The following is a 25,594-nucleotide window of genomic DNA, read 5'->3' as shown; positions in this document are numbered from 1 at the left end:
TTTTAATTGGATAAAAATCCTAATTCAGGTTTTTCTCTAATCTTTTCTTGAATTTTTCAATTCTAGAGTGTTTCTAAGGTTGTTAGGGGTCTTTATATCAACTTTCATAAATTTTTATGATCATTTGACTTTTCATTCATTGCATTTTTCAAAAATGATTTTATAAAAAGCACATTTATGTTAAAATAAAGTAAAATAAGGCATTTCAGCATTTTAAAATTTGATTTTCGAATATAATTCACATATTTCATAAATTTAAAATATTTTTCATCAACTTAGAGTGCCTTATATTCATTTTAATAAGTTTTGGAGTTTATTTGCTTTCATTTCAATAATTTTTAATGTCTGTTTTATAAAATCTTTAATTTTAAAGTTAAATTCACTTTAAATTCAAATTTTAAAAGTGAATTTATATACTTCAAGTCTTAATTTCAAAATTTTCAACTTGAAAACACATTTTCAAATGCTTTTGTAAAGTCATGCACCATTTGCATTTATTTTGTTTAATTTTTCTTTGTTTTGGGGGCATAAAAGGCTAATTTTGGTTATTTAGTTTAATTTTCCAATAATTGAAGGAAAATCCATAAAAGCCTACATTTACTTCTAACAAGTTTGCTAATTTTTGCAGAAATTTTCTATTTTATTATTTCGTCAATTATTGTATTAATTCAAGGGTTGTAATCGAATAATTAATGAGAATTTTTCTTTATGCTTAGTTTAGGAATGAATGAGCATATAGTTTAATTTCAATTTTTATAATTAATTTTTTTTTATTTTAATTATACCATAGTGAAATACGAATGACATGTGCACCACTTTAATAAAGGATAACGAAACTAAGTAAAATTCGTATTTGTGGTCATAGTCATAGTAAAATTCGTATTTGTGGTTATACTTAGAATTATTATTTTTTATTAAGGAAAAATTCCACCTACACTCTTCGATCATTTTCAAAAATTATCATATTTCCAAATTCATTCATTTTCTTCCTTTATTAGAATTCAAATAAAGATTAATTCAAAGTATATTTATGGTTATAGTCATGAATATATAAAAAATTAATCTTGTTTAAATTCTATAAATGCACAAAACTCTCTTTTAAAGCAAAATTTTGAATAATTTTCAATAGAATTGCTTCAAAACTTTTTGCAAAATAATGCATTCATCATTTAGGATAGAATTGCATCATTTCATTTCTCAAAAGTCTGAATTTTTAAAATATTTTCTATTTCAAGATGAATATCAAAGTGATTTTCAAAATATTTTTCTTTTTTTCAAGTTTATTTTAATTTATTTTCAAAACATTTTCAAGTTTATTCCAATTTATTTTCAAATCATTTTCAAGTTTATTTCAATTTATTTTCAAAATATTTTTTATTTTAGTTTAAAACATTTCCAAATCATTTTCAAGATTATTTCAAATTATTTTCTAAATATTTTCAAAGCATTTTCCAAGTTATTTTCAATATAATTTCAAGTTATTTTCAAAGTTAATTCTAATTCAATTTTGAAATACTTCTAATACTTATTTTATCCAATTTTTATGCAATTTTCAAATTCACTTCCAATTATTTTCAATCATTTTTCCAAGCAATTTTTCAATTCATTTTTCAAAACATTTTCCAAGCAATTTTCAATTTAATTTTAACTTCGATTTCAATTTCAATTTATCAAACTTCAACTTTCAAAGCAATCTTCAATTTCAATTCCGGTTTCAATTTCAAGACAATTTTCAAATTTTGACTTCAAAGTGATTTCAATTTCAAAGCAAATTTTCAAGTTCAAAATAAACTCAAAGCAATTTCAAATCAATCCAGCTTTAAAATCATTTCAAGTCAATTTCAATATATTTTCAAACAATTTTCCAAAGTACATTTTCATATCAAATTCGAAATCACTTGGAAATTCAATTTTGAAATATTTTCAAATCATTTTCAAATCAAAACAATTTTCCAAAGCATGCACCGTATTTTTAAAATTAACATTTTCTAAAAATTCATAGGACAAGCATGATTTTATGTGTATTTAGGATTTAAAATAATTTCTTAGGCAAATTTAGGCAAAGCAAAGGCATAAATTCGATCATTGGTTTAATTACCTCTGGTAAAGGCGTCAGGAACGGTTGAACCTTGTACCGACTAGCGAGCCCTGTCTCTCAAATTTTTTACATATTTTTCAAAAATGGAGGCGAGTTATCTTCAAAAAATCTTTTTCAAAAGGTCAAGTGGACTTGCGAAAGTTTTCTTCCTAAAAAGAAGAAAATTTTGACATCGATCACAGCCCCACTAGGGCCAACTAGCCTTTCTATGTTCTCCTTGGATCTAGGTTCCTTTGGGCTTATTCCAATTTTTACCAATGTGGGTTTGGATTCTTTCTGTACCAATCATTGTCAATGTGAATTCGAGTTCAAGTGGACCTGTATCATACCACAGATCCAATGATCTCCATATGATCTACTTGGGAGGTATGTTAACCAAAGAGAAAGAGAAGTATAGAAGGAGAAGGAGAGAGAAAGAGAGAGATGAGTTAGGAGATAGAAGAAGAGAGGGACAAGCCTTAGAGAGAGCAATTCCAATTTCATTTCATGCTTTCCAAGAGGGGGATACAAGGCCTTTATATAGGTATAGAGGGCCATCATAAACCCTTACACAAGTCACAAGAATATATTTAAGTCACTCCTACTTCTAGTTAAACCTCTAAGCTAATTTTAGTGAAGTTTTTCTAGACTCCCTATTCACTTGACTATTTTTGGAACCATGACTTCTATAAATAGCCTAGCCCATTCTTAGCATCTCCAAAATTAGCCAAGCCCATTCTTAGCATCTCCAAAATTATCCAAGCCCATTCTTAGTACCCTCATAACCCCCGTATACATTTCTGAAGCATGAAAAAATAGGGTGGGGTGCCCCGTGTGTGGGCCCATCCAAGCTAGCTGGCCTAGCTCACTAGTTTCTGGATTAGGATCTATCCGATCCATATCACTGTTGGACCAAAACTGAATATGCACATTGAACCCACAGACAAGTTTAAAGGACTTATTTTACACAAAAACAAAGTTTGTCATTCTTAAGCTTAACTAATTAGCTAGCCTGAATCTACTTTGATATTGAGTTTGAATGGCTCATGCTTATGAGTTTTTTTAGACGATTTATTTATTGAGGCAAGTAACTAAATATTAGATCTAAACATAGAGATTCAATTTAAAAAAAAAATGTTGACTCAAAACTCATGGTACAAACTGGATCCAGTTATAATCCAAATGAAACTGATGTAAAATCCTACTATGATGCTTTGATACCAAAATGGTGGTGGAGTCAGCACTGGATCCGATCCATGATCTGAGATTCAAATGGATCTCCTTGAGCGGAAGCTAAAAAGGATGACAATTGAGTTCAGACGGGACTCAGTCAAAGAGTGATTTGAGGTAGCATATCTCTATTTCGTCAAAAATGATAAACACAGGAAATATGCGCCACAGACACACATTTCCAACAAAGGTAAAATTGCTGAAATTGGATATGAATTATCCGATTTATGAATGGATCACTGAACCAATCAGACCGGTCATCGATAGGCTGACTAGAAAACAACTAGTCGTCTTTGAGAGGGTTTTCGAGCCCTTAGACAAATGAGTTTGGGAAAAGTCCAAACAAAAAATTTGTAGCTTAGTTTGTCTACTTTCTAGAGAACTAAAATTTGTGAATTTTGATTCAGTAAATCAATTTCTACGTCTATTTGAAGTGGATATATTTTCTGTTCTAATCGTTTCGAATTGCAAAACAAGGGAAATAAACATGCAACTAATAAAGACAATTTTAAAACAACCAACAAATCAATTCAGGAAAACTTCTTAACATTAATAATATTAAGCATGATGTTTATTTTTTAAAAACTCAATTGGATTATCAAAATACGCAAGATTGGATAAAATATGTCATGAAGATCAGACACTTGTTGCAAACCAAACACAATTCCATATTCAAATAAACAAGATCATAACAGAGATTGTCGACTATTTTAGGCTATCAATAGATTCAATTCAAGAAAAATCATAAACATGAAAGATGTAGATCAAAGAGTTATATTTTCAACAAGATAAGATTTGCAATTTTTCATTCAGTAATAAAAACAATATGTTGAAAATACATAACAGTAACAGAGATATGTTGCACAGGACAAGACTCGAGTCTTATCCGACTAATAGGGATTTTCCAGTAATTTTCACAGGCAAATAAGGATGATTCATAGGAAACCATAAACAGAAATGTTGTAGGGTAAGATTTTAGCTTTTCAACAAGCCAAAGATCTCATGATTTGGCCCAGTATCTAGGGAGATACGGCCCAAACATTGGGACTGGGTCAGACAGACCCGAGTGCAGAAATGAGTTTCTTTTGCAGAAACGAGATTCAATTAAACCAACCATGCAACGACCACTAACGCGAGGCAAGACAACAATAAAATCACATAAATAATATTCTTATCACTGGGAGAACAGTTTCACAATTTCTAATAGACAATCTAGCATATGAAGAACTAGTAACAAGCAAGACACTCAAACAAAAGATCACAAGTTGTAAGATGTTATCTATTTTGCAACAACAAGCTTGATGAAGATGATGTTTGACAGCCTTCACCAAGGCAAACAAAAGCATCAATGAAAGATCAACCAACAGATGTTCATTGGCGAGAACCTCAAACCGACGCACAAGCCTTTCTTCCCCAAATGAATCTTCACACCTCAGAAATGAGTGTCTCTCTCTTCCTCACACAACAAGAACAACCAGAAATTTTAACCACTCTCGAGCATAGATTTTGGTCAAATGTCCAACACCAAAGTTGTAGCTTGGTGTCTTGGCTTTTCAACGAGCTAAAGCTCGCATCAATAGGTTTTGTATCTTGAGAGATACGACTCAAATACCGAGACTATGTCTGACAGTCCAAAATGTCGAAAATGACGAAAACACACAACAAGAACCACCTTCTTTCAAAATGATGATTTTTCTGGAATCAAAAGCCAACCTCCTCCACCAAGGTCAACCTCCCCTCTTTAACACATATGGGAAAGGGGTCTCATTAAAAAGAAAAATCCCTTTCCCCAAGCAATGGCTCTTCCAAGGCTTGACTAAGCCAAAAATAGCATAAGAAATATTAAAGCCCTTCCAATAGCTCTATTTGACTTTGAGTCAAATAGAATTCAAATCAATGGACATGGCTGTCCACACTAGGTGGCGCCACCCATGGGGGGTCCAATAGTAATTTGGATCTTGGGCAAGATTCAAACAACGTTTAAAGCTTCGAACCCGTAGGAAAAAGTGCATTAAAAATTAAAATACAAAAAAATTAAAAAAATTAAAACTATCCTTAAACTCCATACACCCTCTAGTACCACAAAAAGATCCTACAGGGCACTAGAACTATCTTTATCCATAGAATCTGGCACTTAAAAAAATAAAAAATAGAATATTTATTATGATTCCTTACTTTTACAAAATGACATCGATACTATAAAATGCAATTTCTGAGAATGTAAATGCAAACAAAAATTGAAATACAATAATCAAAATGGATTTCGCTTAAAGATCCAATTGGACTCGGATAGTCCTGCATGATTGGATCTGCAACAGATCACATTCTAGATCAGATCTGGTGAATTGGATTTAGATCCAATTCATCTTCAAGGTTCGGATCTTCAGGATGCTCTGTATCATTCCCCCCTAGGTCGAAAGGCTTCATCCTCGGAGCCTTGCTCTTCTCATGTAAAACTCCATAATCTCTACAAAAATTCAAGATAAAATCAGCGCAATATTTGTCCACAGGGATAAGAAATAAACTAAGCAACATAGTCAACTTGATATAAGAATGAAAATAGTAACTTAAGCATTGCAAATCAACATTTTTTGCAAAATGCAATTCAGAAAAATTCGATTAAAGCACAAAAGTATCTAAGACATGCTATTTAATAACTTTACCTTGCATCAACGCTCTAATGATTGAAACAAAATTTGGATCAATAGTAGATAAAGAACTGTCTATGTATCATGCTATTTAATATATTAAATTTTTCACAAAAAATTTGGCAATCACGAGACAATTCCCAAGCAACACAATATAAAAATAAAGCAAACTTACTATCAGAATTTATCAAAGATTCAGAATCAACATTATCTACTAAACCCTGATGGTCCCAAAAGAAATTTGGGGATTTCACAATCGTCATTTCAACTTTACTCGATTCACATTCAAGGCTCACATGATGATCAAAATTTTCTAATGATTCAACATAGGAATTTTTAATGTCTAAGTACTCATTGACATCCTCACATCTAAATGATTCTTCAAGTTCGTAGATAGGATTATCAAAGATGAATTGGTCCTCGAACATGAATAGACAACCTTCAAGATTCTCAACGAATAAGGGGTTGTTAAGAATGATATGAAACAATTCTTCATGATTTTCTATGTCAAAAAGTGAAGAAATGTCAGACAACTTGTCGGACTCTATCGAGGATGGGTTCTTCTTCATTTTCCTCATTGAAGATTGGGTCACCAAAAATTTCATGAAAAGGCTCCTCTGGGGGATCCTTTGTGAAAAAAACAAGAGTGTGATTAATTTCTTCACATTGGGACTCTTTTTCGCAGTACGAATCAATTTCAAAATCGTTACTCCCGCCTATGACTTCTTTGATCTTCTGAGGTTCCTAGTAATAAAAAATAGGATTTTCTCTGACCTCGTAACTCACATATGAGGCATCCTCACACCTAACTATAGCATTTATATATTTAACTAAGGTGGGGTTGGGGACTAAAAGATGAAATGGGTGCATGAGTGCTCTGCCTCAGACCCCTATGTGAAGGATTCACATAATTTGACTTCGGTTTTGGAGCTCGAGACTTCAAATTGGATCTTCTGGGCGGATCCAACTTTCTATTCGAATACAAAAAATAATGCAGGTCAGACCCACGATCGGAGTCATACTGCCTATGCAACCTCACAGATCGATGCAAATCTGATCTGTATCGAAGTTCTTCCTCTAACTCCATTTCATAAAGTGTTATTTTATAACAGAGGAGTCAGGTCTACTCTTCGAGAAGTTGATTGTCCACATCTCTAATTTTCTTGTCTAGCTTTGACTCACAACGAACTCTCCAGCTCATTTGCTCAACCATGGCGAATAGATCTTAAATTTTTTTTTAAGGACAGCGAACAACATAAGTCCAGAACCTAAACTGTTTCGGATTAAGAAATTCAACAAACCTCACTCTAACTTCTAGACCCACGAATCATGTCAGATTAAGAAATCCGGCAACCCTCGCTTTGATACCAAAATAATATAAAATCCTTCTATCAGGCTTTGATACCAAAATGGTGGCGGAGTCAGCACTGACGCTGATCCACGATCCAAGATCCAAATGAATCTCTACACGTGAAAGCTAAAAAGGATGACAATTGAGTCCGAACAGGACTCAGTCAAAGAGTGATTTGAGGTAGCAAACTTCTATTTCGTAAGAAATGATAAACACAGGAAATATGCACGATAAAGATGCATTTCTAACGAAGGTAAAATCACAGAAATCAGATAGAACGGATCTCTGGACCAATCAAACTGGTCGTCGACAGGCTGACTAGAAAATAGCTAGTCATCTTTGAGAGGGTTTTCAAGCCCTTAGATGAAGGAGTTTGGGAACGAGAAATTTGTAGCTTAGTCTGTCTACTTTTCAGGGAACTAAAATTTGTGAATTTTGATTCAATAAATCGATTTCTATGTCTATTTGAAGTGAGCATATTTTTTGTTCTAATCGTTTCTAATGGCAAAATAGGAAAATAAACATGCAACTAATAAAGACAATTTTAAAACAACCAACAAATCAATTTAGGAAAACTTCTTAACATGAATAATCTTAAGCATGATGTCTATTTTTTAAAAACTCAATTAGATAACCAAAATACGCGAGATTGGATAAAATATGTCATGAAGATCAAACACTTGTTGCAAACCAAACACAATTCCATATTGAAATAAACAGGATTATAGCAGAGATTATCAACTATTTTAGGCTATCAATAGATTCAATTCAGGAAAAATCATAAACATGAAAGATGTAAATCAGAGAGTTATATTTCCAACAAGATAAGATTTGCAATTTTTCATTCAGTAATCAAAAAAATATGCTGAAAATACATAACAGTAATAGAGATATGTTGCACAGGACAAGACTCGAGTCTTGTCCGATTGATAGGGATTTTCCAGTAATTTTCATAGGCAAATAAGGATGATTCATAGGAAACCATAAACAAAAATGTTGTAGGGTAAGATCTTAGCTTTTCAACAAGGCAAAGATCACATGATTTGGCCAAGTATTCAGGGAGATAGGGCCCAAATATTGGGACTAGGTCAGACAGACCCGAGTGCAGAAATGAGTTTCTTTTGCAGAAACGAGATTCAATTAAACCAACCATGCAACAACCACTAACGAGAGGCAAGACAATAATAAAACCACATAAATAATTTACTTATCACTGGGAGAATAGTTTCACAATTTCTAACAGACAATCTAGCATACGAAGAACTAGTAACAAGCAAGACACTCACTCAAACAAAAGATCATAAGTTGTAAGATGTTATCTATTTTGCAACAACAAGCTTGAATAAGATGATGTTCATCAGCCTTCACCAAGTCAAATGAAAGCACCAATGAAAGATCAACCAACAGATGCTCATCGGCGAGAACCTCGAACCGACACACAAGCCTTTCTTCCCCAAATGAATCTTCACACCTCAGAAACGAGTGTCTCTCTCTTCCTCACACAACAGGAACAACCAGAAATTTTAACCACTCTCAGACATGGATTCCGGTCAAATGTCCAACACCAAAGTTGTAGATTGGTGTCTTGTCTTTTCAACGAGCCAAAGCTTGCATCAATCGGTCTTGTATCTTAAGAGATATGGCCCAAATACCGAGACTATGTCTGACAGTCCAAAATGTCAAAAATGACGAAAACACACAACAAGAACCACCTTCTTTCAAAATGATGATTTTTTTGGAATCAAAAGCAAGCCTCCTCCACCAAGGTCAACCTCCCCTCTTCAACACATATGGAAAATGGGTCTCATTAAAAAGAAAAATCCCTTTCCCCAAGCAATGGCTCTTCCAAGGCTTGACTAAGCCAAAAATAGCATAAGAAATATTGAAGCCCTTCCAACAACTCTATTTGACTCTGAGTCAAATAGAATTCAAATCAATGGACATGGCTATCCACACTAGGTGGCGCCACCCATGGGGAGTTCAATAGTAATTTGGATCTTGGGCAAGATCCAAACAGTGTTTAAAGCTTCGAACCTGTAGGCAAAAGTGCATTAAAAATTAAAATACAGAAAAAAAAAAATAAAAACTATCCTTAAACCCCATACACCATCTAGTACCACAAAAAGATCCTACGGGGTATTAGAGCTATCCGGATCCATAAAATCTGGCACCTAAAAAAATAAAAAATAAAATATCTAACATGATTCCTTTGACAAAATGAAATCGACACATAAAAATGCAATTTCTAAGAAGGTATACGCAAAAATCTCAAAAATTGGAATATAATAATCAAAATGGATTTCGCTCAAAGATCCAATTGGACTCAGATAGTTCTACATGATTGGATCTACAACAGATTGTATCCTGGATTGAGTCTAGTGAATTGAATTTGGATCCAATTCGTCTTTAAAGTTTGGATCTTCAGGATGCTAAGCATCAAAAACTCTACCTAATATGTGTTTGGGTCTAAATTGGCATGAAAGGAACCATAATTATTTATATTTTCATAATTGATCTATATATGTTTAATGCATGTGTGCCTTGTGTGGTCCCTCTTTGGATCTTTTGATTGTATGGATCCATATTTGACCCAAATTTTATGGTGGATCTAGATACTAGCTGGATATTTGATCCTAATAATATATTTTATATGGATGTCTTTGGACTGTAGTGAAATCCTAATGACTCGAGAATAAACATGTGAATAAGTTTGATATAGTTTATTTGTGTTTGGTCTAGGATTATGTGATAAGTGTGAATAGTTGGGTGTTAGATATAATTAGATCTAAATATATAATAGATTTGGACTACAGTCAAATCTTATATGACCCATGATTTTGCTTGAGCTATTTAAATTTGCATGTAGATCCATTTTTTACTATGGATCAAGTTGGACTTGATGATAACAACTCAAGTCAGTTTTGGGTATAGACTTATATAAATTTAATGGATATGAGTATAAATTTTTTTGTTTTGATTCATTAGTGAATCTGAACTTATATGTTGACATGTTTATTGTTTGATTGCTTATTATCATATTTGATAAGATTAAAGCCTTAGAAGATGAATAAGTTTATCATTTTTAGCACATCTAAATGGTAATGGGATATGAAAAAGATAACTCACATTGAATATGAATCTGTTGTATATCCAAATTGAATCTGGGCATGAGGACTTATACTTTATTCCTAATGCATATTGCTAATAGTTTATGATGTAATAATATGTATATATTGCTTAATTGTAATACATTAATAAAGTGAGATGAATTATAATTTTGAACATGCATGTAGGTATTTATTTGCATATGATGATAAATAATTATCATAAATCATGTTTCCTATGGTTTTTTTGTATAAATGCATGAACAAATGTTTTCATGCTTTATAAGTTGTATGCATAGTATACAGCATGTCTGTATTCATGTTTTTAGTGACTATTTGGATTGAATATATCAATCTAAAATGATCAAGTGGTGGTTAACATGAATAGAGCTAAATCATATTGCATGTGATGATCATAATTTATCACAAATTCATTAGTTGATTAAAAATCATAGAAATCCACTAGTGTTCATGTGAATTTTGTGCAATATTATTAACACATAATGATATAATTATGAAAGAGCCATAAGAAGCTTCATGACTAACTAAGAAAGTGAGACCCACATTATGATGTATTGAAATGAATATTATAACTTTATGATATTTATGCAAAATAATTCACCATGGTTTGCTCTTAAGCTATAGACTACATAGTTGAGGGTACAATAGATGTAAAAATGAAAATAAAATTTTATACATAGTATTACACATTAACGGTTATGATTGCAATTTTGACATGATGAGAATCTCATATAATTATGTGAAATATGTGCATAGAATGTTCATGATAAAAAAGCAACTTAGTTTGAGAATATTCTTATGATAGGGATATATCATCAAGAAAAAGTCCAATAGATGTATATAAAACTTCATGATGTCATGGTTAAACTCATACACTATTTTAGAAAGAATCATGATTCATATAATGATAGAAAAACACATAATTCATATCTTGTGTGAAAAAAGCTCATGCATGCTTGAGAAATGAATGATAAAAAATATTGGAATGCCTACTTAAGAAATAACTCATAGCATGTGAGAAAAATCATACCTAAAAATTAATATAACCTTAGAATTATGCTAGTTTATTTGATGCATGTTTTATCATGTAGTACTAGTAATACATGACATTTGATCCAGTGTACTTAGTAGGGTCTCACAAATGAAACCTCAAGATCCTAAAAAATGATGGGCTCATTAAGATTAAATTATGTTATTTAACTATAAAATTTAATATAATTTAGTAGTTGCATGTAACCCACTTTGAATAGGTTATGGATGGGTCCGGTTACAGGATTAAAGGGATATTATCAACTTAATGGTGGAGTTAATCTCATTCCTCCATGGTTACCTATATAAAGGTCTATGATCATGGCAGAAAGGGTAAAAGATGAGCTCTAACAAAGGATTGTATGAGAATCTCACCATGTGGAGGGGGCTAGAATAGCTCATTACGGCATAGTGGTTTCACAAAATTGAAGATTCAACTCCTTCTAGCACGCCTCTTTTGATTCGGTTATCCCATCCTAACTGAATTAAAGAACCTTGTGATTCCAACATACATGTGGTACGTAATCCTCGTTCGTGCGCGTTGGAGTAGCGATGGCTGTTAAACAAGAGGTAAAGATTCAAATTTTGCGGTCTATATCACCTTGTCCAAGCCGACACCCAGCATAGATCCCGGGTGCAGAAGTCTTAGTTTCAGAGTTGTACGTTTCCAGGACGACGACCATAGGTATGGCCAAACGTCGTTTCTTCGAGTAATAAATATAAAAAAAAGGAAAAAAGGGTATACATGCGGTTAAGTGTCATGCGACAATGCACGGTTCACATGAATCAAAGCAAACTTAAATTCCCGTTGTTTCGTTCCCGTTCCAATCCCTTTGCGTGTGCAGCTTCGCCCTTCCGTGACCACCACCATTGCTCTCTTCTCCTGCTCACCCATCGTTGTTTCACCTTGACACCTTGTGCCTGTTTGCACGCCCACAAACCTCCCCACTTGGATGCTTCAACCCGCGGCAACATAGGCAAGACGATAAAGGGTCTCTGTGTTTCTGGAAGATTAAGGGAAGCCGTGACCATCTTGTGCTCAAAAGGATCGGCTGTCGACGCACATTCATACGCTTCGTTGCTTCAGGAATGCGTGGACTTGAAGGACTTGAAGATGGGGAAGCGCATCCATGCCCACATGATAACCGTTGGATTCGCTCTCGATGAGTATTTGAGGACTAAGCTACAGATACTCTATTGCAAAAATGCGGACTTGTTTACCGCACACCAAGTATTCGATAGAATGCCTGACCGGAATCTGGTCGCTTGGAACGCTATGATTTCCGGCTATGTTGAGAGCGGCCGCTACAAAGAGGCGCTAAGATTTTACGATGCCATGCGATCAGGCTGTGTGATGCCGGATCAGTTCACGTTTGCTTCTGTCTTTAGGGCGTGTGCTGGGTTGGCGAAGTTGGAGCAGGGTAGACGCGTTCATGGGGGGTTGATCAAGAGCCGAATCAGGGGGAATGTTGTGGTGGACAGTGCTCTTGTGGATATGTACTGCAAGTGTAGCAGTACTAGTGATGCACGCCGAGTTTTTGAGAGTAGTCCTAAGAGGAATGTGGTTACTTGGACTGCTCTTATTGCTGGTTATGGGCAGCATGGTCATGCAGAAGAGGTCCTGCAGCTGTTTCATCGGATGATTGGCGAGGGTTTAAGGCCAAATTACGTTACATTCTTGGCCGTGCTTTGTGCTTGTGGCCGTGCTGGCTGGGTTGGTGAGGCATGGAAGTACTTAAATTTGATGACTGCAGAGTATGGGATGAGTCCGAAGCTAGAGCACTGTGCTGCTATGGTTGATCTGTTGGGACGTTCAGGTCAGCTTGATCAAGCTCATGAGTTTGTTAAAATGTTGCCTTTTGATCACCATTCAGTACTTTGGGGCACACTTCTTGGTGCATCTAGGGTTCATGGACATCTAGAGCTTGCTAAGCTTGCAGCAGACAGGTTTTTCGAACTTGAACCTGAAAATGCAGGGAAGTATGTTGTGTTATCAAATGTTTATGCTGCCCGAGGCTTGTGGAAAAAGGTTGCAGAGGTGAGACAAGTCATGAGGGAAAATGGAATAAAAAAAGAGCCTGCTTGTAGCTGGATTGAGGTGCAAAGAGAGGTTCATACCTTTCTTGTTGGAGACAAATCTCATCCAAGGACAGATGAAATATACGAGACAATTAAAAGACTTACCGCCCTTCTGAAAGATTCAGGTTACATTCCTGATATAACTGCTTAATTATATTCGGACTTGGGATCAGAATCAAATCAATACATTCATTTTTTTTATGAGAATATATTCGTTTATGAAACTCATCATGAGGTGAATATTTAGCAAAATACATGGTTGCTGCATGACCCAGAAAAAAAAAGGAATCAGTATCCTGCTGAGGTTGTTGTTGCCCTTCTGTATCATTGTACTCTAATTGTTGGGGTGCTGTATATCTTGATCTAGGTACAAACATCCTTCTGTGGTTCTGCGCACTTTTTTGTTTTGAAGAAGAAAAACATTTTATTGCCAACTTAATTGGATTCATAGAGAGGATGTCGTCGACGGGAAGTCGACTAATAAAGACAGGAGCAAATTTTTATTACATCTGAATTGAGGATAAATTATGGCAGTGGACCAGGGGAAGCGGCGATCCATCCAAACCTGCTCTGTTCAGTTATGAAAAGCTTTGTATGGCCTAAAACAAGTCTTCGAGGCTTGGTATGATCGATTCAGTAGTGTGATGACACAACTTGGTTTTAAATTCTGTTATACTGACACTACATTGTTTGTTAAGTGTATTACTTCTTTACGTTGATGATATGATTATCACAGGAGGTGATAAGCAGGGAGTTAGCTATATCAAAGATGTATTTAAAGCCAATTTTGATATGACAAACCTTGGTTTTTTTACTGTACTTTCTTGGAATAGAAGTGACTTATTCACCTCGTGGTTACTTGTTGTTGCAAACTAAGTATGCAGTAAAGATCATCGAACTGTTAGGACTCTCAAATGAAAAACAAGTTAATACTCTAGAGGTCATCAATGCAAATATGAAGAAAGATGATGGAGAACCTCTAAAGGATCTAACTTCATATAGACAAATGATTAGAGTTTTATTTTATCTCTCGATTACTCGTCTTGATATTTCTCATGCTATTTATTCTGTTAGTCAATTTCAGCATGCTCTCACTATAATATATATGAGTGTTGTAATGCGAAATATTAAATATATTAGAAATTTTATTAATTATGAGTTATTTCTTTCATCCTCTTTTTCGTTAGAAGTTATTGCATATTTTGATTCTGATTGGGTAGAGGATGTGAATGATAGACACTCAACCACTGGTTCTTGTGTTTTTGTAGGTGATTATCTAATTTCATGGAGTTGCAAGAAGCAGCAAAATGTATCTCTTTCTTCCACTGAAACATAGTACCATGCCATGACGACAATTACTTATGAATTAGTATTGTTGAGACCATGGTTGCCAGTCGAGGAAGCAGGAGCGGGAAGCGAGGCACTTTCAAAATTTTAGGAAGCGGAAAGCATGAGACGACTTAGAAGCGAATCACGAACCGTCTCGGAAGCGACCTAGGAAGCGAGGGGGAAGCGAAAAAGAGGATAAATAAATAAATAAATAAAAAAACATGAAAAAGGGAGAAGCAAGGGGGAAGTGTGCTTCCCATAAATGTGAAGTTTCTCATAAAAGGGAAGCACACTTTCCAAAAAAAAAATGTTTCCCTGCGCATTTCAGAAGCGTGCCGTTTCGCGCTTCCAAAACGCGCTTCGGGGAAGCGCGCTTCCCCACATGCCTAGGCGCTTTCGGTAACTCTGGTTGAGACAATTGTTGGAAGACTTGGGAGTTCATGTTGCAAAACCCTTGAGATTATGTTGTGACAACAAAAGTGCAGTATATATTGCAAGCAAACATACATTCCATGAAAGAACCAAATACATTGAAATGGATTGCTACTACGTTCGTGATGAATTTATGAAGAATACCATCATGTTGTCATATATACCATCTGAGTATCAACTGGTGGACTTCTTCACTAAAGCGCTCCCGTAACCTAGATTTCACTTCCTACTTGGCAAACTCTCGGTTGTTACTTAAGATTGTGTATCTAATATATATGTATTTATATGTATATCTATATCTATATCTATATCTATGTATGTATTAATATATATATATATATATATATATATTCAAATGTATGTATACCGTTGTAATAGTGGTCAGCTCATTAAAGGGTGACTTTGGCCTTTTTATTTTTTTGTATTTTATTTTTTATTGTAACATGTGATTGCCCCCACTCTCCCTCTCTTGTTATAAATAAGGGTTTTCTCCTTGTATCCTTTAATGCTTTCTCAAGCATTTTGTAATACAAAAGCATATTTTTATCCTCTTGACTCTTGTGAGGGTGATGTGCATTGACCCATATGTGGTCTGTTGTGATTTGGTTGTGTTCTTGTAAGTCCATAAGAGGCACCCATTTGCTCTTGTTCTTATTTCATTCCAGTATCATTAAATGATACTAATGATTATGCCATCCCCAATTTCAAGTGCTCCCATGTTACTGCCCATAAGATAGGTAGGGATGACAGGATTTGAACCCATGAGGTTTTGTACCCAAAACATCAGATGCCTCTCACCTTATATGGAAGTGAGGGGGCCCCTCAGCTTCTTTTGTTCAATATGTGACTAAACCTTTTTCCTTTTGAAAGAGAGAGTTTATAAAAGAGACTCACCAAATACTCATAAAACCCTATTTTTCTTTTGTAAAAATACTATGGAGAAAAATTGGTTAATTCTTGGACTTTAAGTTTGAAAATGATATTTAAATTATAAACCCGTTGAAAAATGTTTGTATTTATATTATATGAAGCATAGTTTTGGTTTCATTTAAATTTGGTTTTTATATCTGTATGATTGGTTTAGAAACTTATGTTATTTAGTTTTTATAGTATGAAATTATAAGTTATATGTATATTGTTTATTTTTAATAAATTAAACAAAAAAACTGTGACTTGCCCAAGTCATCGAGTTGCATATGGACGATCCAAGACCGAGTTTTGAGAATGCTAACCATGGTCGATTTAGGTCCATAACTCAATTGACCCATGTCAAGAAGCACCAAGTACCAGTACTCGTGTTGACATGTTATGGCACAGTTGTGGGATGGCAGAAGTGCCCATGTTAGATAGCATTGTCGATATACCTTATGTAATGCAGAAAGCTTTCTTGTTCCTATTATTTGATTCAATGGTAAACATGTTGGTCATCATGCATAATTAGTATGCATATTATATATATTTTATGTGCATGATTAGTTGCGAAAAGAGAATAATTACCTATGTTTAATCGATTTTTGGTAAGGCACTACCTATTTTTCAAAAAGAGGAAAATTGCACAATGTAAACCCACTTGAGTGTTTTTGAAAATTTAATCTTTTTATTAACAGTCTTTTTGAAAATAATTTTTGAAAACGTAGGTCTTTTAAATTTATTGAAAACTTGTAGAGGTTTTCAAAAATTTTTCTTAAACAACACTAACCCTAGTTTTGTCTTTAAATAATAAAGATTTAGAAGAGGCTGGCGTCTCCTCTTGGGATTCACGCCAGCCCCTCTCTCTCTCCCCAAGCCGGTCCTCCCTCTTCTCTTCTCCTTTCTTTTTCCCATATTCTTCTTCCTTTCTTCCCCTTTCCTCACCGGCTGCCTCTTCTTCTCCTCTCATCGGAGGGCGTCACGCGTGCGATCTCGGAGGAAGCCATGCTTTTCTAACCACTCCGTCGGAAGCGGCCCCCAGGTACGCTTCTTCTCCCTTTTCTCTTTACGTTTACGCATATAGATTAGAATTTTTTTTTATTCCTTGAATGCATATAAATTCTGTTTTAGATATTTCGTATAGAGTAGTATGATTTCTGCATTTTAGATTAAAGTATAGTTAGTTTATTATAGTATATAGGTTGTGTTTGTGTAACAAAAAACAAATAAAAGAATAGGAAAAGGTTACATCGTTATTTCGGAAGCTGTTTGTTGGTGGTCTTACACGTGGATCAGATCTGATCAGACCAGATCAGAACTGTGTGTGTTTGCAGAACTCGGCCCATGCCATTAATAACTCATGGATCGGTCTGCCAGTGCAGATCTGATCTGCGCAAGCCCTCTTTTACATTGGGTTCGGGTTCGGCAATCCCAATCTACACCTGCGTTAGATTGAGTCATCGTGCTGCGCAGTCTAATGGCCTGCGGGATCTGAACAAATCAAATGCCATTGAACTGCTAAATTTAGTCTATTCGGTCAGATTGCGTAGTTCAACCTTTTCGACCAGATCATGCAAATCAACGTGATTTACGTGTGCTGATCTGTTTGGTGATCAACATCAGCAATTTTTTTACCGATCTTTCGGGTTGAATCAAGTTCACCCAACCTGAATAGATATTTTCTACACAAATTCTGATCAGATCTGATCAGAGTTGTTATTCTGAATTTTCTTTGACATATTTTGCTCGGAACTGTGCATATTTTTTTTATGAGTCTGCATGACAACACGTTGGTGTGGATGTGATCATGGCTGGGTTGTTAGTTAGCTAACCAACCAGCATGTGAATCATTAAAGCATCTGGTCGTATTGCTCATTGAATCTATTTCGGAAAGCGAGTAACTCCTTCCCTTAGGAGTTCCTTTGATGTTCAGATTAGGAGTTTTATTTTGGCCTAGCATTTGAAATTCTTTGGAGTCAGTTATAATTGCGAGTCTTGCATTTGTGTAGAATTAATTTTATTTTAAGCAAACTAACATGAACTAGCATAGAGACTAGTACTTTGCTTGTCTGTTCGTTTTTCATGTTGCAGGTGGGTTCATGCTTGTTGATGAAAGCGCGATAGTGAGGGTCGTGCCCGTGCGACAAGGAATGCTAGATCGCGAAAGAAAAGAGCTCTGCAGATTATTATTTTTCTTTATTTTTATTTTTTAGGGCCACTGGCCATTTTAATTGGGGTTGTAATAACTTTTAATTTTTGCTCGACTCTTGTAATAGGGTAGCATGCTTCTTTATATTTTAATTCAAGGCAATAAAGTTTGTTATTGTGTGGATTACGAAGGTTTTTAAACACATTTTCTGTGTTCGACCCAAACTTCACCACTAGTGTGAGCCAGTAAATTTAAGATTTGATGCATGGTTTATATAAACGATTTTTACTGAAAAATATCTTTTAAAATTCTTCCAAGAAAAGTTGCAGCAGTCAGGTTTGAACTATCTCTTTTCTTTTTTTCCACCAAAGCATGTTAAAATCCTTGAAAATGAAAAAAGAATAACTTAATTTTAATTGTTTTGAAACATATTTTGCTTGGAAGTTGGGTTTTCTTATCTATTGACTTATTTCCTTTTTTTCCCTATGGAGCAGCAGGATAATAGGACTGGTTTTAAGCTAGAAGCTAAAAGTGACTTTAATAATTTACTATAGCATAAATTTTCTCTGAAATCGCAGCAGTGAGTATGGGGCCTTTTCAAATCATAGATGAAATTTTGTAGAACATTTAAGCTTGGATATGATAACATCATCTCTCGTGTAATTTCGCTCTTCCAATATTGTAGACTTTTAACATGTATCAAGTATCTTAAAAAGGTATAATTTTATTTCTTATTGATTTACTCATGAGTCTTTTGGAAAAGAAGTATCGTAAATAAATCTCCCTTCACTTGAAACTAATGATGCAACTCAAACATAAAAGTTTGTGTCGCATTGCATGCTAGAGCCTTTGCAAGGAATGTTTCAGTGGTGAGCAATATAACATGGACTCGGCTAATAGGCCGCCGCACTCGCGTCGACGTGACGCAACACGGGTGCTATAAAATGTTAAGACAAGGAAGCTGTACACGATAATTCAAGTACAAGATTTTGATGATGAACAACTGAATTTCAGCTAAGGCAATGAAGAAAGATGAAAAGAATTGAAGAATTCGTTGAAGAATTTGTGAAGACAAGTGTGCAAATATAAATCTCTTTAAAAGTCTTAGATTCTTGTAAGAGCCTTACTTTAATTGCATATCTTACTTGCATTTCACTTAAAAATACTTAAATTTTTTTTTTCTAAAAGAACCATGGCGAAAATAATTTTAGAAAGCTCTTTACCCACATTTTCAGGTTTATCAGTTGACCAATAGACTCATCAGTCGATCGATTTTTTGCGCCAGTTTTTCAAAGCAAAATGTCAACTTTCTGATTAGTTGACTAATCGATTCTTAGTTGACCGAACAGAATGTTCGATTTCTGAAAAATTTAGCAGGAGTTGACTGAAAGTTTTTTCAGTCTACTGATGATTTTCATCAGTCGACTAACTTTTCTTTAGTCGACTAAGTTCTAAAAACCAGAATTTAAATATGTTCGGCTAGACACAGTAGTCGACTGACTTTAACTGTCAGTCTGCTAATATTTGATTTCAGTCGACTAATAACTATTCCAGTCGACTAATATAACCATTTTCTGAAACTTTTAAAAGTGCATCTTTTCAGTTTTTCAAACGATTTGACCGTTCAAAACTGACTGTTTTGACACCCTTTCGTACCACCAATATATGAAATTCCTCAACTATAAATAGGAGTTGATCTACACTCAAAATGATTGAATTGAATCGAATCGAATCGAATCAAATTACATTGATTTTAAAGATCGAATTCTTTGTTTTTCACTCCTATTAATTCAAGTATTCGTTTTCTCACTCACTGAGTATTTTCACTTTAATTCTTTCTGTGAGTTAGTGAAATTGTGAGTTGAGTATTTCAGCAACCTTAGATTCCACTCCATTTACATTCATAAGAAAGGCTTGTAGTTGTAGGTTGATTGTAAGTTGGTTATTTCAATTTTTCTGTAAAAGGACAAAGTCTCCTTGGTTTAAAGAAGAAGTTTGCTTTCAGCAGGGTTGTTGCTGAAAGTGGGACCGGTTTTGGTCTGTTTGATCTTGTGGTGACACAAGTGTGATAGTGGAAATCTCAAGCGGGTTTTGCTTGGGGATTGGATGTAGGTCTGGAAGACCGAACCAGGATAAAATTCTTGTGTTCTTTGTGTGTGATTGCTTTGCAGTATTCAAATTCCTTCAAATTTCAAAGACGAAGATTAAAAGCACTATTCACCCCCCTCTACTGCTCGTTGCATCGATCCTACAACACTTTCATTTAGTATCAAAACAAGGTTTGCTATCTTTTGATCTTACCATCATCTAGCATGACAACAACATCGTCTTCTCAGCACAAAGAAGGATGTTCCTCAGTTCGTCCTCCTCTCTTTGACGGAATAAACTATGGCTATTGGAAAGTAAGAATGACAATATTCCTACAATCCATGGATCTTGATATTTGGAGAGTCGTTTCGGAAAAGTACCAAGCACCATCAACTGATTTCAGACTATGGACCGATGAAGCAAAGAAGATTGCTTCACTCAACGCCAAAGCTATGAATGCGTTATTTTATGTCGTTGACAAAGTAGAGTTCAATCATATCTCTCAATATTCTACTGCAAATAAAATTTGACATGCTCTTCTCGTGACTCATGAAGGTACGTCAAAGGTAAAAGAATCTAAAATTGCCTCTTTAGTTCATAAATTTGAGTTATTTAAAATAAAACAAAATGAGTCAATTTCTGACATGATAACTAGAATGACCGATATTACTAATACTCTCAAATCCCTTGGAAAAGAATATTCACAAGTGGATTTAGTTAGAAAAGTCTTGAGGTGTTTAACTCCTGAATGAGAGATGTGCAAATCTAAATGGAGCACACAAGAACAGAGGCAGAGAGAGAGAAAGAGGGAGAGAGAGAGAGAGAAAGTCGATAATTGTTTTTAGGGCTAATCTCCTCTAGTTTAAATAGAGAAGATTAGTCTAAGAATAAAATTACACATGGGTCCCTCATTATATATTAAAATACCAAAACACTACTTAAAAATAAAAAGGCTTCAGACGACTAATCTTAACACTCCCCCTCAAGCTGGAGCATAGATATCAATCATGCTCAACTTGCTACAACATTTTGAGAAACTTGGCCTAGCCAGAGGCTTTGTAAAGATATCTGCAACTTGGTCCTCCGAGTTTAGATGCTTGGTAGAGATATGACCAGCTTGAACCATATCTCTTATGTAATGACAATCAACTTCAATGTGTTTTGTTCTCTCATGAAATACAGGATTATTAGCTATATATGTAGCCGCCTTGTTGTCACACATCATTACCATAGGCGATGAAACCTTCCCTTGAAGATCATTTAGTACAGTTCGAACCCAAATCAATTCAGCTGCTGTTTGGGCCATAGCCCTATATTCTGATTCGGCACTTGACCTAGCAACTACGGTTTGCTTCTTACTTCTCCATAAAATTAAGTTACTTCCCACAAACACAAAGAATCCTGTGGTAGATTTTCTATCCTCTATAGATCCAGCATAATCAGCATCAGAGTAAACAACTATCTACAGGGTCCCCCCTTTCTTGAAAAATAGTCCTTTTCTGGGAGAGGATTTTAAATACCTGAGTATCATTATTGCAGCATTCCAGTGTACCTCAGTCGGTTTGTCCATGAATTGGCTAACCTTACTTATTGCTAGAGCAATATCAGGTCTAGTCACTGTCACATATAGTAGTTTTCCCACCAGTGAGCGATAACTTCTGCTATCAACAAGTTTTGACCCCTCTTCCGATAACTGAACTTTGTGATCCATGAGAATATTTGCTGGTTTAACTCCCAACATTCCTGTCTCTTTTAATAAATCAAGAACGTACTTCCGCTGAGACAAAACCATACCTTCACTATTCCTGACGACTTCTATACCCAGAAAGTATCTAAGTGGACCAAGATCTTTTGTAACAAAATGTTTTTGAAGATGAGCCTTTGTAGCTGCAATATCTTTCATATCATCTCCAGTAAGAATGATGTCATCCACATATACCACCATAACAACTAGACCCGAGCTAGTTTTCTTAATAAATAATGTGTGGTCCGATGCTGACCTGTTAAAGCCAAATTTTGGCATTACTTCAAACAACTTTTGAAACCATGCACGAGGACTTTGCTTAAGACCATATATCGCCTTTCTTAATCTACACACCTTTTGACACTCCCCCTCAACCTCGAACCCAGGAGGTTGTTGCATGTAAACTATCTCAGACAAATCCCCATATAGGAAAACATTTTTCACATCTAATTGACACAGGCTCCATCCATGGTGAACAACGACAGAGAGAACAAGACGGATGATACCCATCCGTGCAACGAGAGAAAATGTTTCAAAGAAATCAACCCCATATGTCTGAGTATAACCTTTTACAACTAATCTAGCCTTGTATCTCTCAATCGAACCGTTTGAGTTGTACTTGATGGTATATACCCATTTACATCCAACAATGTCTGCATCCAATGGAGGATCGACCAGGTCCCATGTCTGTTGAGACAATAGGGCATCCATTTCATCTTGCATTGTCTGCTTCCACCTGTTGTCGAGCACTGCCTGTTGATAACTTAGAGGAAGCAGATAAGGCTGAAATAAAAGCTTTCATCTGGTTTCCAATTCTAGCATCGGACACAAACTGAGACATAGGATATAAGGTACATTGTCTTGTCCCTTTTCGTAAGGCAATTGGCCTGTTATCATCAACATGAAGGTCACAATTATCAGGAGTACTTACCTTAGGAGAAAAAGAAGGTGAAGGCACGAGAGGAGGTGGAGCTCTATGCACATATACCAATGGAGGATTATGAAACCGTGAGGAAAGTGGAGTTGGGCTCGGTAATTGTGGTACAGATTCCAAAGGAAAAGAAGGGATAGGAAAAGGAAAAGAGTCATCTTGATCCACTTGCATCTAAGCACCAATACTAGAATAATATGGAATGGACTCCAAGAAAGATACATTTGCACTGACATACTCCCGACGGGAATTCAGTTCATAACATCGATACCCCTTTTGATTTTTGGGATACCCGATAAACATACATTTAGTTGCTTGAGCTGCTAATTTATCACGGTCAGGACCAAGTCTATGCACAAAGCAAACACAACAAAAAACCTTGGGTGAGAGAGAAAAAAGCAGAGCATTAGGATACAAGATGTGCAAAGGAATTTTATCTTTCACGGATGATGATGGCATGCGATTGATCAGATAACAGGTTGTGATAACTGCATCACCCCAATATGACGCAGGAACATTGGATTGAATCATAAGGGTACGAGCAACATCAAGGAGGTGCCTATGTTTTCGTTCAGCTACCCCATTTTGCTGAGAAGTATAGGCACAAGAGGTTTGAGGTTGAATGCCATGGTCTTGATAAAATTGCACCAAGGCTTTGGTTTTAAACTTAAGAGCATTATCAGTGCGAATAATCTTGACAGCCGATTCAAACTGAGTTTTTATTTCAATAACTAGAGATTTGATAATACTAAGAACTTCAGACCTTTCTTTTATTAAGAATACCCAACACAACTTAGAAAAATCATCAACAATAACAAGATAATATCGACACTGAGTCCTGGTAGGAATTTTACTAGGACCCCATACATCAGCATGAAGAAGTTCAAAGACCCTATGACTGGACTGACTCTAACTAGAAGGAAACGAACTCCGATGATGCTTTCCCAACTGACATGCTTCACACTGAAATGATGTAGTAGACGGAATTTGAGGAATGATACGACGAAGCTTTGACAATAAAGGATGACCAAGACGACGATGCCACTGAACAGGACTCGAGGAACAATCGACTGTAGCATGACTGTTTCCCATAGTAGACTCCATTTTCTTCATAGCCTCCACCAATCTTCTTCCCCGTCAGCAAATCCTGAAAATGACAACCCACAGGATCAAATATCACTCTACAATTTAGCTCTTTTATAAGACAACTCACGGAGAGTAAACTTTGAGGAAATAAAGGAGCATGAAGGACATTTTGCAATTGCAAGGAAGAAGATATAGAAACATTTCCCTGACCAACAACCGGAGAGGAACTCCCATCTGCTAATGAGACTCCCCGATGTGCAGTAGTATCCTTTAGATCTGAAAAAAATGAGAGATGCCACATAGATGTCTGGATGCACCAGAATCAATAATCCACTTACTATCATTGAGATAAAGATGATCCCCTGTTGAGTAGGCCACACCAGCTACAGGAGAAGATGAACTTGAAGGGCGATAAGCTATCTGTTCATCATATTCTGCACGACTCAGGGTAATACAGTCACTAGGAGAAGAAGTCTCATTCGCATTTGCTGCTTCTAGTTTTGTGACATTAACATTGGGCTTCGATGCCGGAAGAGCAGGCTGTCCATGTTTATCCCAGCAACGATCTTCTAAATGTTCGAATTTTCCGCAAAAAGTACATTGAACTTTATCTCTACCTCCCATGCCTCTTCCACGACTTCGTCCTCTAATATTCAGAGTATTTCCATGTCCATAACCAGATGGAATAGCTAGAGCAGATGTCTGGGATATAGGATGAGATTGTGGAAGAGAAATGGCTAGTTTACTCAAGCGATTGTATGCATCAGCAAGAGTAGGCATATCTGATCCAGTCAACATTTGGACTTTAGCAACAGAGAATTCTGAAGATAAGCCTGTGAGGAACCGAGCAACCATAGTCTATTCTTGATGATCCTTTTGCTTTGAACAACAAAGAGGTCTATGAACATTAAGTCTTTCAAAAGCTGATTTAACAGATGCATAGTACTGGGCCAAGGTCTGATTTCCCTGCTGCAAATTATATATCTCTTGTTCGACTTGTAATATACGACTTACATTAGTCTCTTGAGAATACGTATCTCGAAGGTTGTCCCACATCTGTTTAGCTGTATTATAATAAATTAGACCATCTGCAATGTGAGGTTCAACACTATTCATGATCCATGACATAACTATGTCATTATCTTCATCCCAAGTAATATATTTTCCCACTTTGTCATTCAGTTCAGTTTCCAACAGAATATGTTTTCTACGATGTCCAGAAACTGACATCATAAAAGTTCTTGACCACCTGGCATAATTTACTTCATTTAATTTCACGGAAGAGCCGTAAGAGAAGGGATTTGCAAAAGCTTTATATTCTCCAATAGCCTCATTCTTAGAATCGAATTTCTGAGTTTCACCCATAATAAAAGAATTGCTAACTCAG

At 35.5% G+C, this 25,594-nt stretch overlaps 1 protein-coding gene across 1 annotated transcript; it reads left to right on the top strand.

Moving 5' to 3' along the window:
• Window positions 1-11,717: 11,717 nt before the first annotated feature.
• Window positions 11,718-15,105, top strand: LOC149813085 (pentatricopeptide repeat-containing protein At4g16470-like). Its single transcript, XM_089991560.1, has 2 exons — window positions 11,718-13,664; window positions 14,808-15,105. The coding sequence occupies exons 1-2, from the start codon at window positions 12,206-12,208 to the stop codon at window positions 14,873-14,875; spliced, it is 1,527 nt and encodes a 508-aa protein (XP_089847686.1). The 5' UTR covers window positions 11,718-12,205; the 3' UTR covers window positions 14,876-15,105.
• The last annotated feature ends 10,489 nt before the right edge of the window (window positions 15,106-25,594 follow it).

This window comes from Nuphar pumila, chromosome 16, assembly GCF_984573655.1.
Source record: "Nuphar pumila chromosome 16, dmNupPumi1.hap1.1, whole genome shotgun sequence".
Taxonomy (NCBI): Eukaryota; Viridiplantae; Streptophyta; class Magnoliopsida; order Nymphaeales; family Nymphaeaceae; genus Nuphar; species Nuphar pumila.
This window is presented reverse-complemented; position numbering and strand designations above follow the sequence as displayed.

What these genes read in the sequence shown, in the direction of transcription:
- LOC149813085 (XM_089991560.1), top strand. Translation starts at nt 12,206, where the DNA reads ATGCGGTTAAGTGTCATGCGACAATGCACGGTTCACATGAATCAAAGC. An exon ending in CGCCCTTCTGAAAGATTCAG is followed by an intron (nt 13,665 to 14,807) that starts GTTACATTCCTG and finishes GTGTTTTTGTAG; the next exon opens with GTGATTATCTAATTTCATGG.